The sequence below is a fragment of the Tachyglossus aculeatus genome, chromosome 19, assembly GCF_015852505.1.
Source record: "Tachyglossus aculeatus isolate mTacAcu1 chromosome 19, mTacAcu1.pri, whole genome shotgun sequence".
Lineage (NCBI taxonomy): Eukaryota > Metazoa > Chordata > Mammalia > Monotremata > Tachyglossidae > Tachyglossus > Tachyglossus aculeatus.
Window position 1 is genome coordinate 21,140,334 of NC_052084.1, and position 17,852 is coordinate 21,158,185.

General features: G+C 41.4%; 1 protein-coding gene across 1 annotated transcript in view; it reads left to right on the forward strand.

Annotated features, from left to right (window-relative positions):
* REV3L (REV3 like, DNA directed polymerase zeta catalytic subunit) overlaps positions 1-17,852 on the forward strand; it is a 226,776-nt gene that overhangs the window by 103,962 nt on the left and 104,962 nt on the right. The window contains exons 5-10 of the mRNA XM_038761479.1: positions 1,820-1,916; positions 12,510-12,604; positions 15,005-15,109; positions 16,485-16,569; positions 16,660-16,808; positions 17,566-17,694. Of these exons, the coding sequence (XP_038617407.1) occupies positions 1,820-1,916; positions 12,510-12,604; positions 15,005-15,109; positions 16,485-16,569; positions 16,660-16,808; positions 17,566-17,694 (660 nt within the window). The remainder of the gene's footprint in view (positions 1-1,819; positions 1,917-12,509; positions 12,605-15,004; positions 15,110-16,484; positions 16,570-16,659; positions 16,809-17,565; positions 17,695-17,852) is intronic.

Below are 17,852 nucleotides of genomic sequence, written 5' to 3' on the forward strand. Positions count from 1 at the left end.
GAGAAAGTGAGGGCTTAGTCAGGGAAGCCCTCTTGGAGGAGATGTGCCTTCAATAAGGATTTGAAGGTGGGGAAAGTCATTGACTGTTGGATATGAAGAGGGAGAGTAATCCAGGTCAGGCAGGATGTGGGTGAGAGGTCAGTGGTGAGATACGTGAGATCGAGGTTGGCAGTAGAGGAGCGAAGTATGGGGGCTGGGTTGTAATAGGAGAATAGGAAAGCAAGGTAGGAAGGAGGAAAGTGATTATAAGGTCATCTTGGACAGGGAACGTGCCTACCAACTCTGGTTTGTTTGTTTGTTTGTTTCTTGATTGTATCTGCCAGACATTGTACCAAGCCTTGGGCTAGATACAAGTTAATAGGGTTGGACGCAGTCCATGTCACTCATGGAGTTCACAGTCTTAATCCCCATTTTACAGAAGAGGTAATTGAGGCACCGAGAAGTTAAATCACTTGCCCAGGGTCACACGACAGAGAAGTGGCAGAGCCAGGATTAGACTGCAGTTCCTTCTGATTTCCAGCCCCGTGCTCTGTCCACCTGGCAGCACTGCTTCTCTGTTGTACTGTACCCTCTCAAGCTCTCAGATCAGCACTCTGCACTCAGTAGGAGCTCAGTAAGTACCACTGATTGATTGATCGGCGTGTTGAACTGAGGTATTGCTGGGATATCCATGTAGAGATGTCTTGGACACTGGAGGAAGTGTGAGGTTTCAGAGAAGGAGAGAGAGGTCTGGCCTAGTGGATAGAGCAAGGGCCTGGGAGTAAAAAGGTCATCCCAGCTCTGCCACTCGTCTGCCGCATGACTTTGGGCAAGTCACTTTACTTCTCTGGGCCTCAGTTATGTCATCTCTGGGTCTCAGTTATGTTGGACTGTGTCCAACCTGATTTGCTTGTATCCACCCCAGCGCTTAGCACAATGCCTGGCACATAGTAAGCACTTAACAAATACCACAATTATTATTATTATTATTATTATTATTATTATTATTATTAGGTAAGGGCTAATGAGGTAGATTTGGGAGTCCTCTGCATGGAAGTAGTAGTGGGAATTTTCAGTACCCTAGAGAAAGTGAATAGGAGGAGACCCAGAACTGAGCCCTAAGGGACACCCCCAGTTAGTGGAAATTAAAGGAAGAGACACCAGAAGAGTCCAAGAAAAAATCCTCAGAGAGTTAGGACAGTCAGGAGAGTACTGTGTCAAAAAAAATAAATAAATAAGAATGTTTCCAGGAGAAAAAGATGGGCAACAGTGTCGAAGGTGACAGAGAGAGTGACAGAGTAGAATTAGATTTGAGAAGAGTCCATGAGGTATGGAGCCGCGTGGTTTAGTGGAAAGAGCACGGGGTTGGGAGTCAGAGGTTGTGAGTTCTAATCTTGGCTCCGCCACCTTTCAGCTGTGTGACCCTGGGCAAGTCACGTAACTTCCCTGTGCCTCAGTAACCTCATCTGTAAAATGGGGGTTAGGACTGTGAGCCCCACGTGGGACAGCCTGCTTACCTTGTATCTACCCCAGTGCTTAGAACAGTGCTTGGCACATAGTAATCACTTAACAAATACTATTATTATTATCATTTTATGTGTACCTCCCATGGAGAATATCTAATTGTATTTGTATCATGTTTTGTGGGTATTTCTTTTTACTTCTGGCTTATGGCCATTTTTAGAAACTTATTTTGTATAAACATCTTGTAGTGGTAAACTGTTTTTGGAATTGCTATACTGGTTGATAATTTCAACTCCTAATATTAATTGACTTATCTTACAGGGTAATTAAACGTATGAATTAAGAATTGAAACTTTTCTTATCTTTCTATTACTAGGTGACACGATACACGGATCTGGATATTATAAAGTTCAGTCACCAGGAAATTCCATTCCAGGTGCTCACTTTCGATGGGAAGAGGATGAAATTCCAAGGTTAGCATATTTTTTTAAAAGAAAAATACATGAGTGTGAATCCTCCTAATTCTAGTCACAAGCTAGTAATCACCAAATTTTATTCTGTGTGCGGACACCAAAGGTGAAAGTAAACATGCTCACTGCATCAAGGTGATCATTTTGTCTTAACAGCAACATGTTGTTATGTTCATTTTATTTCCAGTTTTTACATTTTTGTTAACTTGTTGACAGTCACTTAAAATCAAAATGGCCCATTGAAACAAAATGATATAGAAAGAAATGTTGATTCAAGTGTTTTTCCTAGGGGGATTTCTTTTTCAGCTATCCCATTGATAATTTTTATAAGATAATTGTTAGTGTAGTCTGTTCTCAGCTTTCCATAGTCTAAAACTGATGGTTATCTGTCATGATAAATGATCCACAAACACTGCCTGTTCAGAGCAGCAAAGATTTTATGCCTTGGCAGCATTCCATTGTTGTGAAAACCTCTCCCTTCTTTCTCTTTATCCACAAAAAGTCTAAGTCTTAAGTATTCCACTCTGTAGATATTTCATTTGATTTCTTCTGATCAAAAATATTTTTGAAGAGACTACAAAGGTGAAAAAAGTAGTAGAAAATGACAGGGTATCAGCTGATTCGACCTCGCTTCTTTTTCTTCTTCCTCCAAATGAGTTAAATATTTCCTGAGGGCAGTTGCTGCTAGAAGCAAGGAGATTGTTCCATTTGGGCAGATTATTTCACACAGTTCAAGTGGCTCTCTGGAAGAGGAAATTTACCTCAGATATGTGAATTGGTGGTCCATATTATAGCCAAAAACTAAGAATTTTGGAAATGAATATGTATGGGAAGTAAAGAGTTTCTAACAGTAGAACAAAATCAAGCCAATGAAACATTTCATTAAAATGTTTGGTTTAAATCGACTTCACCTGCCATGCGGTAGCATTCCCAACCATAATATTCATTTAGTTTCTAGTCAAGGAAGTCACGATGGACTGTCAGCATAGGCGCCTATGCTTGTAAGTTTCCCAGTCTGACACTGTCCGCTGGCTGGTTAACGATGAGTAAGGTGACTTAGTGTGGGCAGCTTGGAAGCACCGAGCGGCTGTCTGAAACCAAAGGATGTGAACCATGTTCAATTTGGAGCCCTCTACTCCTAGTTCGTTGCCAGGTCGGAAGGGGAGAGACGCCAGGACTTGGTTACTAGGACTATATCAGTCATTAAACTGCGAGGAATTCATCTAGTGGGGACCTGATTTCATTCCTTCATTCATTCAATTGTATTTATTGAGCGCTTACTGTGTGCAGAGCACTGTACTAAAAGCACTTGGAAAGTACAAGTTCGCAGCATACAGAAACGGTCCCTACCCAACAATGGGCTCACAGTCTAGAAGGGGGAGACTGACAACAAAACAAAACATGTAGACAGGTGATTTCTCTGCAGCCGGTTAAAAACATTGTTGCTAGCTTAACTCTCAGGATGAAACATAACGCTGGAACAAGTCTGTACCCATACTAATCAATTGAGGCATAAGAGGAGCCCACCCATGGAATCTGCTCTTTCATATTAATGGCATTGATTAAAGGCCTGCTTGATAAAAAAGATCTTTACCAGCTATTTGGAATACATTATAAAAGCAAACAAAAGACATGATACCTGCCAACAAGGGCCTTGTAATTTAATCATATTCTTTCAGGCTGTTTCACAGTGAGCCGTTTAGGCAAGCAGAATGAAGCAAGCCAAAACTTTTAATGGGACCAAATTTTGCCCCTTCTCCGGAAAGTTGCATAAGTTTGTTTTTTTTTTGACTATGAGTATCAGTCAATCAGTCCTGTTTACTGCATGCTTACTGTGTGAAGTGCATTGTACTAAGTGTTTGGAAAAATACAAAATACACAGTAAACGTGTTCCCTGCCCACAGGGAGCTCACTGTCTAAATAGGGAGACGGATGTCAATATAAATAAATTATTTTTTAAATACATGCGTAAGTGCTTAGGGTGGAGTGATAAGGATATGATTCCAAGTGAAAGGGTGACACGGAAGTGAAAGGGAGTAGGGGAAATGAGTGCTTAGTTGGGGAAGGCTGCTTGGAGGAGATGTGATTGCAGTAAGGCTTGGAACGAGGGAAGAGTAATTGTCTGTTGGATATGAAGAGGGAGGGTATTTCAGGCCAGAGACAGGATGTGGGCGAAGAGCTGGCGGTGAGGTAGATGATATCGAGGAAAAGTGAGTAGGTTGGTAATAAAGGAATGAAGTGTGTGTGCTGGGTTGCTGTAGAAAATCGGTGAGGTAAGAGAAGAGGGGACAAGGTGACTAATTTCTATAAAACCAATGGAAAGAAATTTCTGTTGGATGCAGAGGTAGATGGGCAACCACTGGAAATTCTTGAGGAGTAAGGAGATAAGGGCTGAACAGTTTTTTAGCAAAATGATCAGTGCAGCAGAGTGAAGAATGGTCTGAAGTGGGGAGAGACAGGAGGCAGGGAGGTCAGCAAGGATGTTGATGTAATAGTCTAGGCAGGTTAGGATAAGTGCTTGGACCAACATTGTAGCAGTTTGGATGGTGAAGGAAGGGCAGGGTTTAGTGTTTTTATGAAGGTTGAACTGTCAGAATTTGATATCAGATAGATAGGTTGGTTGGTAGGTAGGGTGAATATAAGAAATGAGCTGAGAATAATGCCAAGGTTTGTTTTGGACATGTTAAGTCTGAGCTGTTGGCGGGACATCTAAGTAGAGATGTTCTGAAGGCAAGAGGAAATATGAGACTGCAGAGAAGGAGAAAGGCTGGGTTTGAGATGGAGATTTGGGAATAATCCACCTAGAGGTGGTAGTCGAAGCCATTGGAGCAAATGAATTCTCCAAGGAAATGGGTGTAGATGGGCAATAGAAGAGGATGCGGAACTGAGCCCTGAGGGATTCCTACAGGTAGGAGGTGGGAGGCAGAGAAGGAGCCTCTGAAAGCGACTGAGAATGAGTGGACAGAGACATGAGAAGAACCAGGAGAGGACAGTGTCGTTGAAGCCAAGGTTACATAATGGTTCCAGGAGAAGGCTGTGATTCACGGTGTCGAAGGAATCTGAGAGATCAAAGAGGATTAGGTTGGAGTACAGGCCATTGGATTTGATGATGGTATTTCTTAAGCACTTACTATATGTCAAGCACTGTTCTAAGCACTAGAGTAGATTCAAGGTAATTAGGTTATCTCACATGGGGCTCACAGTATTAATCCCCATTTTACAGATGAGGTAACTGAGGCACGGAGAAGTTAAGTTACTTGCCCAAAGTCACACAGCTGATAATTGGCAGAGCTGGGATTAGAACCTACAACCTCTGACTCCCAAGCTTGGGCTCCTTCCACTGAGCCACACTGCGGAGGACAGTGGTGACCTTAGAAAGGGCAGTTTCTGTGGAGTTAAGGGATGGGAAGCCAGATTCAGATTAATCAGTTAATCCATCAGTCAACTATATGTACCGAGCTCTTACTGTACGTAAGTACATGTACATAAGTGCTGTGGGCTTTAGGGAAGGGTGAAAATTCAAGTGCAAGGGCGAGGCAGAAGGGAGTGGGAGAAGAGGAAATGAGGGCTTGGTCATGGAAACGTTCTTGGAAGAGATGCAGTTTTAATAAACCTTGGAAGGTGGGGAAAATTATCGTCTTTCAGTTAAGAAGGAGAGCATTTCTGTCCAGAAGCAGGACGTGGGTGAGAGTAAAATGACTTTTAATTTTGCTAGTGACATTTCACTGTATTGCTCAAATGACTTTCCCGGTTTCTCTGTCATTGATCTATTTCACGTACTCTAACTAATACTTGGGGTTGCATCCCATTTCAGTTCTCTAATTTTTAGTAGTGGAGCGAGTGGGAGAAAAAACAGAGAGAATGAACTCAATGAGGGGCAAAACCTAAGTTCCTCTTCTACTTTGCTCCTTTACTTTTTTGCACTACTTTGCAGGCTAATTTATATATTAAACCTCTCTAGCCAGAAGGGGTGGAATCAGCATGTTGAGTTAGCAGAGCAGATTTAATAATTGTGGTATTTGTTATGTGCTTACTCTGTGCCAGGCAGGGGTGGATACAAGCAAATTGGGTTGGACACAGTCCCTGTCCCACGGTGAGCTCACAATCTCAGTCCCCATTGTACGGATGAGGTAACTGAAGCACAGAAAAGTGAAGTGACTTACCCAAGGTCACACAGCAGAAAAGTGGCGAAGTTGGGAATAGACCCCAGTGAACTTCTGATTCCCAGGCCCAAGCTATCCACTCTGCTGTGCTGCTACTCTAAATCCAAGTGAAAAACCCTTACATTGCAGCATGGTTAGCACCTCTGTGCAATTAACATGTTGGGTCTATCCAGAAATGAAATGAATTGGTGATGACGGAATTGTTATTAGAATTGAAAATACTCTCCATAAGACTAAAACCACTGAAGAGGTTTTGGTACTGAAGAGGACGTGGGGTAAAGAATTCATCAACCTAGAGAAGGTCTGGTGATATTGTCATGAGTTGGTAACTATTTATGTTCCCTTCAGGGAAAAAATACAAGGGTAGCTAGGAGAAGTGTGTTACTTGTAGCTGTTGTGTTAACTGACCTTAAATACTACATCCCTTTGCCTCTCTGATTCATAAGTTCATTTGGCTAAGAGGGTTGATCCAGATCAATTTTGGATCTTAAATAATTGTGGTATTTGTTAAGCATTTACTCTGTGCCGAGCACTGTAGTAAGAGCCGGGGTTAGGTACAAGATAGGTCCCAAGGGCACCACTGAGGCATGGCTTCAGGCAGGGCATCATGAGGGAGTCGGGGGTGGGGGATTGTACTGAAATAGAGCCAGGGGACCAGCCAGCCAGCCAGCAGTCCCACCAGGCCGGCTCCTTCAACCGGTGGAATCATCATCAATCGTATTTATTGAGCGCTTACCGTGTGCAGAGCACTGTAGTCCAGCCCTGGACGGCCTTCTACCCCCATTTCCTCCCTGCAGAGCTGGAGTCGTTCTTGTTGTCCTTCTCCAGCCATCCGCCCCGTACACCAGTGTTGCTCCTCATCGCAGCTACACGTGCCTGGCCATTCCAGCAAGAAAATACCTATTCGTTCGACGCTGCCTGAAATCCTCAAGTCTAGAAGCCACTGCTCTACAGGGTAGTTGACTTACAGATACCTGATAGCAAGTTAATAAGAGCCAGAATCCAAATTCCATTCTGTTTTCTCTAATCTCTAGCCCTCATTGCCTATCTTGGGGGAAGATATGAGTATGATTTAGGTAGTCGATGGTGTCATTTTAATGTGAAAAGGATATGAATGCAATCCTGCGGTCTTCAGTTGTGGAGTGAATTTCTAGCGTGTATCCATAAATGCGTAGTGACTTGGGGAGACTCTTATCTTTAGCTTGGAATTTTTGATATCACCCAGGAGATTTGACATTCGCTAAAATGAAGCCAGGATTAATTCAGCTAATCTCAGGTCCCATCTATAGAGCCGCTGCTTTAAACCTATATATTTGTTGCTTATTTTGTTTAATAGAAATCTTTTCAGAAGTAAGGTTGAAAGAAAAATTCAGTTCTTCTCGATTCCACTACAGCAATGGCAAATGGCCTCAAGACTCGCCTAAAAAAAAAAAAGGTTGAAGAAGGAAGGAAAACAGATTTCAGAAGGCGTCCACAGGAATGTCGTAACTCCCTAATATGAGAAAGCGTTATTGCCTCCACTGTCAAAAAATGCACCTCACTTTTGGTACAGCTCTCTGCTGCCCATTGGATGGTATCTAATCAATAAATCAGTTGTATTTATTGAGCGTGTACTGTGTGCAGAGCACCATACTAAGCACTTGGGAGAATACAATATAACACAGTTGGTAGACCTGTTCCTTGCCCACAATGAGCTTACAGTCTAGAGAGGGAAACAGTAATATAAATAAATTGTGGCTATGTACATAAGTACTGTGGGGCTGAGGCAGGGGTGAATAAATGGTGCAATCCAAGTGCAAGGGCGACACAGAAGGGAGTGGGAGAAGAGGAAGTGAAGGCTTAGTCAGGGAAGGCCTCTTGGAGGAGATGTGCTTTCAACAAGGCTTTGAAGGTGGGGAGAGTGATGATCTGTCGGATATGAAGCAAGCAGCTTGGCCTAGTGAAGTCAGAAGGACCTGGGTTCTACGTCTGACTCCTCCACATATCTGCTGTGTGACCTTGGGAAAGTCACTTCATTTCTCTGGGCCTCAGTTCCCTCATCTGTTAAACAGGGATTAAAACTGTGAGCCCCACGTAGGACAGGGATTTTGTCCATTCTGATTAATTTGTATCTATTCAAGCACTTAGTTGAGTGCCTGGAACATAGCAAAGTGCTTAACAAGTACCATAAAACAAAATATGAAGGGGGAGGGAATTACAGGCCGGAAACAGGACGGGGAGCTGCAGTAGACGAGATCGCTGTTCAGTAAGTTAATAATAATCATAATAATTATGGTATTTGCCAAGCACTGTTCTAAGCGCTGGGGTAGATTCAAGGTGATCAGGTGTGCCCACATGGGGCTCACAGTCTCAATCTCCATTTTACAGATGAGGTATCTGAGGCACAGAAAAGTTAAGTAACTTGCCCAAGGTCACACAGCAGACAAGTGGCAGAGCTAGGATTGGAACCCATGACCTCTGACTCCCAAGCCCGTGCTCTTGCCACTAGGCTGTGCCATGTTAAAGGAACAAATTGTGCAAACTGGATTGTAGTAGGAAATCAAAAAGGTAAGATAGGAGGGGCTAAGGTGAATAAGTGCTTTAGGGCCAATGGTAAGGAGTTTATATTGATGCGGAATTGTTTCAAAAAGACCGAAATATCCTTCTGTAAAGGTGTTTCCCATATGCTTTTCCCCTTCACCCTTTTTCCGTAATCAGCACTCCTGTACAAGACTCCCCTCCAACAACTGAAACCTCAAACTCTCCTGGACCCCCAAGAAAAACTCCCACAAAGACATGCATAGCATCCCATCATGACACAGGGAGTATCAACTGACCTATTCAGCTTGCGGGCTGCTGACCTTGTTAGTCTTTGGGTTTCACAATCAAATTAATGACCAGAAAGACCCCACTCAGGGCTAGAGTGGACTTTTTTTTATAAAAACCAAAAAGTGTCCTCTGAATAGATACCATCTGGAGATTTCCCCTCTTCCTACTATATGCAATCTGCCTTCAAGTCTTCCGAAAGTGGGTTCTTTCAGTACGTTTGTCACAGATGATGGAAGAGTGAAATCGTTCACTTTGTATCCCAGTGTGTTGATTTCTCTTAACTCCATTTGCGCTTCCTCCTGTGTCACCTATGGCCTTGGAGCTATTCTCTTAAAACACTTGAAATTCATCCCAAAGCCATTATACCATGCCATTTTCCCCCTCTGTAGTTTATTTCAATGTCTGTCTCCCCTATAAGTTCCTTAGGGACAAGGATCATGTCTACCAACTGCTGTATTGTACTCTCCCAAGGACTTAGCACAGTGCTGTGCACACAGTATGTGCGCAACAAATAGCATTGATTGACTTGCTTTCTAGGTTTGGGGAACATCTAGACTGTGAGCCCATTGTGGTCAGGGATTGTGTCTATTTGTTGCTGAATTGTACTTTCCAAGCGCCTAGTACAGTGCTCTGCACACAGTAAGTGCTCAATAAATGCGATTGAATGAATGAAAATTTTAATGGACAGATCTCCATCTCGCCCACTAGTTTGTCGTATCTCAGGTGTACACGAAAGGAAAACAGTGAATTGCAGTTATTCTCATAAGTATGAAAAACTTTACAGTGCAAGGCTGTGGCTTCACTGCCTGCCTTTTAATAGATAGAATACATGGTTATCCTCATTCTTCTGGGTTTCTATAATATGATAGTATGTAATCACATACTCGATGACTGATCCAGCAATGAGTTGTATCAAGGAAGACAACTCCCTATTCTGCATTGACTGCAACCTGAAAAATGAAGTTACCTCTTGCCATCGGCAACTCTTTTTTTCCCCCAGAGTTTAGGTATGAAGGGGATAGATAGATTGTAAGCAGTTTGAAGGCAGGGATAGAGTAAACCGACTCTATTGCATTGTCCTCTCCCAAGCGCTTAGTACAGGGCTTTGCTCACAGTGAACTCTCAGTAAATACTGTTGATTTATCGACTGATTGTGTAGGAATGTACCCTTTGATAAGTTGGCTCATCCATGGGCTTTTTGGTCTGCAGGAGTAGGAAATATGGTAATGAAGGGTAGCGAAGTGAAGAAAGAAAATTAGTAGCCAGAGCTTAGATTTTAGTCCTGGCAAATAAGTTATTGGTGTATTATTTTGTGTATCTGCCAGGTCTTAGATTTTAGTGTATCACATAAATATGACAAATAACTTATTTGCCAGGACTAAAATCTAAACCCTGGCTACTAATATGCAGACTGTAAACCCACTGTGGGCAGAGATTGTCTCTATTGCCAAATTGTACTTTTCAAGCGCTTAGTTCAGTGCTCTGCACACACAAAGTGCTAAATAAATACGATTGCATATATATGTATATACACAACACCCCCCCCCCACAAAAAAAATATATATATATATGTACGGGTTTTGACTGCAACTATTTAGAATTTGCTTTTTGGAAGGAAGATAGATGTTTCAGGCCATCTATTTCTGTTTTACTTTTCATGGTAAAAAGGCTGAATGAATAATTAGCTTAAGTGTGGCATTTTTCAGCACTAATTGAACTCTTTAAGATCCATGTAATTAAAATTGCAGTGCTGTTTAGAAAGGTCCTCGTCAGGTAGGTGCCATGATTTAGTTCTCTTTGTCATCGAATTCCTTTCAAAACTGAAAGTAGGTTTTCCACCAGAACACCTCCAATTTAAAATAAATAGTTCAACCTGTATGATGTTTCTCCTTTTCCATTATTCAGTGTCAGTTCTGCACTTGAACCAGCTTAGATCATGATGTCGTAAAAACACATGGTCAACAGAGTCTGGGTTGGTGTGGCTCCAGGGATACCACTCACCATTAGGCCACAAGGTTTTGGCTTCAAGGCCACACCAGGACTTTGACAGACCCAATGGTTTTTTGTTTGTTTGTTTGTTTGTTTTATGGCATTTATTAAGCCCTTACTATGTGCAAAGCACTGTTCTAAGCGCTGGGGAGGTTACAAGTTTATAAGTTACAATGTTGACACTGCAGCACGTTACTAAAGGGATGCTGTATTATCAAAGGTACCATATTAAGAGAAGCAGCGTGGCTCAGTGGAAGGAGCACGGGCTTTGGAGTCAGAGGTCATGGGTTCAAATCTTGGCTCCGCCAATTGTGAGCTGTGTGACTTTGGGCAAGTCACTTCACTTCTCTCTGCCTCAGCTACCTCATCTGTAAAATGGGGATTAAGATTGTGAGCCCCATGTGGGACAACCTGATCACCTTGTATCCCCCCAGCACTTAGAACAGTGCTTTGCACATAGTAAGTGCTTAACAAATACCATCATTATTATTATTATATTTCAGATGAGCTATTGAACTGAGCTCCTTTCTGCTTTTCTCTGGCGACTGTGAGGCAACAGCTCTCATGGCACATTCTTTCCAAGAGTGGAAAAGAGCTCTCGTGTAGGTAGAAGAAGCAAAGCTATTTAAATTCAGCCCCATAAGCCAAAAACTTAAAATCTTTTCCCCCTTGTTCCCCCCGGCTGACGTAACGGGGGAATTGTTCATAAGTGAAGTTTTGCAAATGCTTTTTTTCATATAACAGGGCCTGGGTTTGAAGAGTGTTTATTGACACAGTGAAGTGTTACGGTATGACTAATGAACGCTGTGGAGAAAGCTTGATGGGATATCTAGGGAATGATGACTATACTATTTGAAGGTTACCAGTTTTCATGATGCATAGGTTAAAGTCTAGATTTGAGCAATTGACCTTGGTGCCACTAGGATCGATTTGCTTGGCCTTCCAAGCTAGATATCTGTCCCTCTCCACGCCTGCCCGGGTTCGGGCCATCAGTATCAAATAGCAGACGGCTGGGCCCTCAGTGTCTCTCCCCTGGGAATGCCGATCCCGCCTTGCCACTACCTCTCTTAAACCCCAAACCCCTCCCTGGCGTCTGCAAGATTTCTCCCCGCTACCATATCCGAGAATTTTCCACCAGCTTTCCATTGGAATCTGTGGTGGTGGCAGGAAAAGAAGGTGAGTGTTCCCTGCCCCTCGTTACATCCTCATCTCTTCCTCTTCGTGTCTCACATTACTTGTTTATTGTGGAGAGCGTGTTCCTACACTCCTGGGTTTCATTTGTGTAAAAACCCTGATTTTTACTGTAGCCTCCACCTCTCCCTTATGCTTTGTAGCTTGCATTTGAAAAAATTTTTAGTGCCTGGGTTAGATAAGGTCATTTCTTCAGTAGATAGATTTAAAACCAGTAAGTGTGCCTGTCTGTAGTAACTTTTGACTAGTTCTTAACAATGTCTCAAATTTCTGAAAAGTACCCACCCAAGATACTCACATGCCAGTCACTAATGTGAATTCAACTAAGGTAGCCGTTTTCCTTGCAGTATGTATTCTGGTAGCTACCCAACTATGACAGAACATGATGTAAGATTGCTGGAAATCTTGATTACTCCTGACTAGATCATGATCTCATTGATTACAGCTCTTTAATTCTGGAAGGTGTCGAACCACAGAGTACCTGTGAGTTGGAAGTGGATGCCGTAGCTGCTGACATTTTAAATCGGTTGGATATCGAAGGTATATGTAGACATATATATATATAGTATATTTGTGTTCATATTTTTAGTGGTATTTGTTAAACGCTTACTGTGTGCAGAACACTCTATTAAGTGCTGGAGTTGATTCAAGATAATAAGGCTGGACACTGTCCCTGTCTGACATGGAGATCATAGTTGTAATGACCTTATATGTAATGCAGATGAAAGCACAGAGAAGTTAAGTGACTTGCCTAAAGTCACACAGCAGACAAGTGGCAGAGCTGGGATTAGAACCCAGGTCCTCTGACTCCCATGCCCGTGCTCTTTCCACTAGGCCACACTACCTCTCATATAAAAGGTTAAGACTGACTCTTCAAAGGGCAGGTGATTGAGAAAGGGAGTAATAAAAAGTGCTGCAGTCTCCACTCTGGGAAGACTACGAAAACCCACAGCCAAAACAGGAGACAACTCAGTAAATGTACTTAATAAAAGACGAGGCAGGGTGGGCTGTGACATTTCTTTTTCCTTCTGCTTTCTTTTGTGGCTTCTCCTTGGAATAAACTTTCAGTGAGCATCAACAGTAGCTACCCTTTGCTCTTCCCACTTGTTGGTTAAACCTGTTGGTTGTTGGTTAATTCTTACCAATGAAAAGTACATAAACAGTGTATCAGAATTATACCATGTGTAGAAGCTTTATCTACAATTGATACTATGGATTTAATGTATCTGTATTTCTGAAATAAAAAAATGGGCATAGCATATACATACTCTCAAAGGAAATATATTAATAAAATTGCAGTCATTTGAATGAGACAAAATATGTCCTCATACACCCTGTACTAAAAAAAAATTGAGATGATTCAGCCTCTATGGTAGGTTGATACCAATAAAATAATAATAATAATTGGTAGTTATTCAAGTGCTTACTGAGTACCAAGCATCGTACTACATTCTGGGGTAAATACAATATAATCAGATCAGATATAGCCCTATTCCCACCTGGGGCTCACAGTGTTTAGGGGGTGAGGAAACAGGATTTTTTTTTTTTTTTTTGCAGATGAGAAAATTAGGTAAGTAACGTGCTCAAGGGTACACAGCAGACCAGTGGCAAAACTGTGATTAGAACCCAGGTCTCCTGACCCCCAGTCCTATTCTCTTTCCCTTAGGCCACACTACTACTTTACATCTAGAGAAGACATGTTTGGTAGGGCAACCTAAAAACTGTAGAAAGTCTGATTTTTATAGGGTTATCCTCAATCCACATGTGCACATGTGCCCATTTCAATAGCTAACACTTCTAACCATGATATTCTGGGGCAGTGTAACAAGAAATTCATGTCTATTCCCAGTAGTTTATTGGTATTTTCACTGGGAAAATAATAATAATAATTGTGGTATTTGTTATGCGCTTAGTGCCAAGCACTGGGGTGGATAAAAGCAAATTGGGTCGGATGCAGTCCATGTCCCCCGTGGGGTTCACAGTCTCAATTTCCATTTTACGGATGAGGTAACAGGAGCACAGAGAAGTGAAGTGACTTGCCCAAGGTCACACAGCGGACGTGTGGCAGAGCCAGGATTAGAACCCATGACCTTCTGACTCCCAGGGCCATGCTGTGTCCACTACACCATGCTGCATCTCTTTGTATTCCATCTTCTTGGGTTTAGCCACCTTGAACTCCTAGTCCAGCTGGATAGAAATTAATAATTATAGTAATAATAATAATAATGATGGTAATTGTTAAGCATTTACTATGTGCCAAGCACTGTTCTAAGCGCTGGGGTAGATACAGGATAATTAGGTTGTCCCATGAGGGGCTCACAGTCTTAATGCCCATTTTACAGATGAGGTAACTGAAGCCCAGAGAAGTTAAGTGACTTGCCCAAAGTCACACAGCTGATAAGCGGCAGAGCCGGGATTAGAACCCACGACCTCTGACTCCCAAACCTGGGCTCTTTCCATTGAGCCACGCGACCCACCACACTTATATGCATGTTATATAAAATAAAATTTATTTATTTTATTGTCTGTCTTCCCATCTAGACTGTAAGCTCCTTCTGGATAGAGAGCAAATTAAACAACTCTTTTGCTCTGTAGTCTCCCAAGTGCTTAGTACAGTGCTCTACACACAGTAAGAACTCAATGTGTACTACTGATTGATTGTTAATGTTGGCAGAAAATAGAAATGGGGAAAGCAAGGAATGGGGTGAGAGCACTAATGACTAGAAACGGGAAGTAAAATTAAATCAGCCATTGGTAAGGGAAAATGTGCATTTAATGGGCCTATTGGGCTTTTAAAACTATTTGCAAAATTTGTTGCCCACAAATTGAGGAATTTAGAATGAACTTATTGAAAAAGCAAAATATCCTGCATTTTATGAAGAAAATGACCTGCACCTTTACTTTGATCGTTGCCCCATGAAGTATTCTTGTAACTTCCAGCTCAAATTGGTGGAAATCCTGGTTTGCAAGCCATATGGGAAGACGAGAAGCAACGCCGCAGACGTAAAAATGAATCTTCTCAGATCAGTCCACCGGAATCACAAGGTAACACTGACAATAGAGGGCTATTCATTTTTACAGAATACTTTAAAGCAAAGCTTCCAAAGAAACACACACTAAACTAATGATCTCCCAAATAATTTTTGTCTAGGATCCTTTAAGAACATGTTTAATTATCTGGATCCCTTTTCAATTTTTTACTTTCTTTCTCCTTGTATCCAGTAAGTGGTGTTATTTCACCTTCTCCTCCCCGCCCCCCCCCAACAAATAATAGTAATAATAACAGTAATAATCGTGGCATTTGCTAAGTGCTTACTACACGCCAAGCACTTTACTAAGTGTTGGAATAGATACAAGATAATCAGGCCCCACATGGGGCTCACAGCCTAAGGAGGGAGAACAGGTATTGAATCCCTATCAGCTCATTGTGGGTAGGGACTGTGTCAGTTAAATTACCCTGTTGTGTTCTCTCAAGTGCTTAGTACAGTACCCTCAATAAATATGATTGATTTTGCTCTTTCCACTGGGCCATTCTTTTTCTCCAAATAACTGCCAACCCCCATATTTAACCCTACATTTCTACTTCAGGCCCTATAAAATTCCTTCCTTTGTCCCTCCTTCGTCCTTGAATTCTTCTCCCTGCAGCCTTTTCTGCTGAGCTCACCCTCATGTGAGAACATTATGGACAGCCCTAGGGGGTCGCTGAAACATACTGTAGGCAACACTGGTCTTGATTCCTTAAGCCACCAAACTAGTAATTTGTAGAAGCTCTTCTAAGTACTTTATGGCAAATCTTAGGGACTCCTTGAGTCATACCTTGGGAAACACTCGCCTTAATTCATTAAGGCATCAGAAGCTGCCCAGAACTGAAATTGCCTCTATTGGATTCATTTCATCATTCGCACCTCCGAGAGACTACGATGTTAGTTAGTAAATTTAGGATGAAGTTCAGTGTAATGTCATATTTCAGAGAGTGAAATGATTTTTCTATGTTTGGATTGGTCTTGTATAAAAGAGTTAGGTTGAAGAGTTAGTTTAAAGTTCCTTGGATTTCCCGTTACTTTAAATATGTAGTGTGTTTGTAGATAAGGGGAACTCTGCATACTCTGTATGCAGGTCGTTATTATGCGACTTTATCTAGAACTGACTTTAAGGGCTCACCGGTCGTTATTCTGCGACTTAATCTAGAACTGACTTTAAGGGCTCACCCTCAAATATTTGGTAACCAACGTTTGATTTCATGTTCGACTTTATAGAGAGCAGCTTTTAGGGAACTGTGCTTTTCCAAGCAGGTAAAAAGTTGTTCTTCAAAAATAAACACATGGGGAGAAAGTCATCATCACTTAAATATTTCATTTACGTACCTATTTATATGAAAAATACCAGTTGCTGTTTTTAATGCACTTTTTTAAATCTAAAGATCGTGGGTTTATACCAGCAACAGAGAGTGAAAAAGTCTTTCAGAAGAGAATTCAAGAAGTTCTCAAACAGAATGACTTCTCTGTGTAAGTGACTGTTATCAGAGTTCTCTAAGGAACCTTTTTTAACCATTTGCCTATCTGATTTGTTACTAAGAATGTGTTTTAATTGAGCAGAACAGTATCAGGATCAGTGGACTACAGTAATGGATCAGAAGAGTTCTCTGCCGAGTTAACGTTACATTCTGAGGTTCTAACTCCTGAAACCATTCCCTGTTCACCAGCCAATATGCTAGAAGTCCATACAAACAAAGAATTGAGCAAAGGTGAGTTAATTTTAAGCAAGTTTTAAAGCACCCTTTTCAGGATATATACTGAAACAGACTGTGGATAATTTTTTTCAAAACTTGTTCCTCTCTTTTCATTTGACTTTCTGGGTAATACTTGGTGTGGATTTGAATGCTGAGCGTACACAATTCATTAAAGAAGAGTTGAGTTGTTAGAGATCTCCAGTCTTTTTCCAATATGTCAGAAATGGCTGCTGCTACCGTGAGCTACTCAGCATTAGCTTGCAGTCTTCAGTCTCCAACTGATTTGATTGGAATCCTCAAACATGGCTACCCGATATGTCACTTAATTCTTTGTACGCTAGCCTACCCCTCTATAATAAATAGATCTGATGACAGATTAAACTGAATTTAAATGAAAACCCACTAGAGCACTGGGAAACTTGTAAATAAATATTTAAATAGTTATGGGGATAAATATGTTCTTCATCATTTGCGAAAGAATCGTTGACATAACCTTGAACATTGGTTGGAATCATATTCTTTAAAATAGTTTATAAATTAGAATCTGGGTGTATCGGGGATTAATTCAGTAAGCCCTTAAAGAGTCTACCCCTGCATATGTTTTTCGAATTGTATGCGCATAGCCTCTAATATTTCAGGCAATACATTTGCCAAACACAGGATTTACCCGGCACAAGATTCACCTTGCTTTGGACAAGAATATACAGAATTATCTAAAAAGTTAAAGTTTTCATTGCTAAGTGTATTTTCTTCATTTGGTGTTTTTATTAAGAAAACATAAGGAGAAATGTTAATAAGGAGGAGGAAGCACTTATTAATGAAGAGGCTATATTGAACCTCATGGAAAATAGTCAGACTTTCCAGCCATTGACCCAAAGACTGAGTCGATCACCGGTTTTCAGTAAGTAATTTTATATCATCATAAATATTATTGCAACTGGGAGCTTTTAGGTTTCATGTGATCAGTGTACTTATTTACTACTTGTACATATTTGGTACTCTATGTTATTAATGATGTGCATATAGCTATAATTCTATTTATTCTAACGGTTTTGACAC